This window comes from Charadrius vociferus, unplaced genomic scaffold (genome assembly GCF_000708025.1).
Source record: "Charadrius vociferus isolate BGI_N301 unplaced genomic scaffold, ASM70802v2 scaffold3162, whole genome shotgun sequence".
Lineage (NCBI taxonomy): Eukaryota > Metazoa > Chordata > Aves > Charadriiformes > Charadriidae > Charadrius > Charadrius vociferus.
In genome coordinates, this window is record NW_009647145.1 from 9,945 (window position 1) to 11,557 (window position 1,613).

At 69.2% G+C, this 1,613-nt stretch overlaps 1 protein-coding gene across 1 annotated transcript in view; it reads left to right on the forward strand.

Annotated features, from left to right (window-relative positions):
• LOC104296025 (collagen alpha-1(I) chain-like) overlaps positions 1-1,613 on the forward strand; it is a gene marked incomplete at its 5' end in the record, with an annotated part of 14,350 nt that overhangs the window by 7,172 nt on the left and 5,565 nt on the right. The window contains 6 exon segments of the mRNA XM_009895847.1: positions 108-161; positions 260-313; positions 432-485; positions 678-797; positions 930-1,037; positions 1,425-1,532. Coding sequence (XP_009894149.1) covers positions 108-161; positions 260-313; positions 432-485; positions 678-797; positions 930-1,037; positions 1,425-1,532 — 498 coding nt within the window.

A 1,613-nucleotide genomic window follows, 5' to 3' on the forward strand; every position in this document is an offset into this window, starting at 1 on the left:
GGGGGTGGTGGTGGGGGGGTGTCAGGGGGGTGCGGAGTCCCGCGGGGGCATCACTGGGGTGACGGTGGGGGCTGTGCTCTGACCCCCCTCTTCTCCCTCTCCCACAGGGTGCTGCTGGCAAAGACGGTGAAGCAGGTGCCCAAGGTCCTCCCGGCCCTACCGTGAGTATCAACGCACCCTTGGCCACCCGTAGCCACGCTTGGCCACCAGAGAAGGGGCACAGGAGCCCACTGGCTCACGCTTATCCCATCTCCCCCAGGGTCCCGCTGGAGAAAGAGGTGAACAAGGTCCCGCCGGCGCTCCTGGCTTCCAGGTGAGGGACGTCCCCTTCCCTTGCGAAGGGGACAAACCCTCCAGGGTGGGGGTGACGTTGCCCCTTTCCTCGTCACCCCCCTCCGTGGTGTCTCACCGTTCCTCTTCTTCCTCCCCAGGGTCTGCCGGGTCCCGCTGGCCCCCCCGGTGAGGCGGGCAAGCCCGGTGAGCAGGTGAGCGTGGGCGAGCACGGCGGTGGCGTGGCACCGTCCCCGTCCCCTCCCCATCACCCCTCTCCCCCGGGGGCTGCCCCTGGGGTGTCCCGGGGCGATGTGCTCCGTGCAGCCTCTCCCCCTGGAAGCAGCGGGGACCCCCTCCCTCCCCACCCCTGGGGGTGTCCAGGGGACCCCTCCGCCTGTCCCCAGGGTCACCCCTTCCCACCCTCACCCTGCACCCTCTCCCTCCCGCACAGGGTGTCCCCGGAGGTGCGGGTGATGGGTGACCACCCGTGGCCGGTGGTTTTTGGGGTGCAGATGGAAAGGGGGGTAAAGGTGTAAAAGGGGGGGGTTGGCTTCACCCCCTTTTGCCGGGGATGGAACTGAAGCCGGGAAGGGTGTTGCTGTGCCGAGGAAGCGCCGGGATGTCGCTAATGGCTGTTTTCTGTCTCTCTCGCCCAGGGTGATGCTGGTGCTCCCGGTGCCCCCGGGAACCAAGGCCCCCCCGGTCTGCAGGGTATGCCCGGAGAGCGTGGTGCTGCCGGCCTGCCAGGCGCCAAGGGTGACAGAGTATGTATCCCCCCAAAATCCTCCTGTCCCCCCTTGGTCCTCTGCTCCCCGTCATCCCCGTGCCCCCTCCATCATCCGCTCGGGGCTGGATGTGCTCGCCTAAGCCAAGGCTGGTGGGCAGCAGCCCCCCCATGGGAGGGGATGCTCAGTGCCACCTCCGTCCCCATCCCTTGGGGACAGTCCCTTGCTGCCAGCTGGGAGCTGAGCCCCACTCTTCCCCCCCGGAACCTGGGAGGAGGAGGAGGAGGATGGTCCAAGCCTCTCCCGGGGAGGGCGAAGACCCAGTGCTGCTGTGCCAAAGGGAGAGGGAAGGGGGGGGGGGGGGCCCCCCCGGGGGGGCCTGGAGGTGACATCCCCAGGTAACCCGCCATCATCTGCCTCTCCCAGGGCGACCCCGGTCCCAAAGGTGCTGACGGCGCTCCTGGCAAAGACGGTCTCCGAGGTCTGCCCGGCCCCATCGGCCCCCCCGGCCCCGCTGGTGCTCCCGGTGACAAGGTAGGGCCATCCCCTGCCCGGACGCTGCACGGGGGACCGATGTGTCCCGGTCCCCACTGCTACCTCCTCGCCACCACCTTC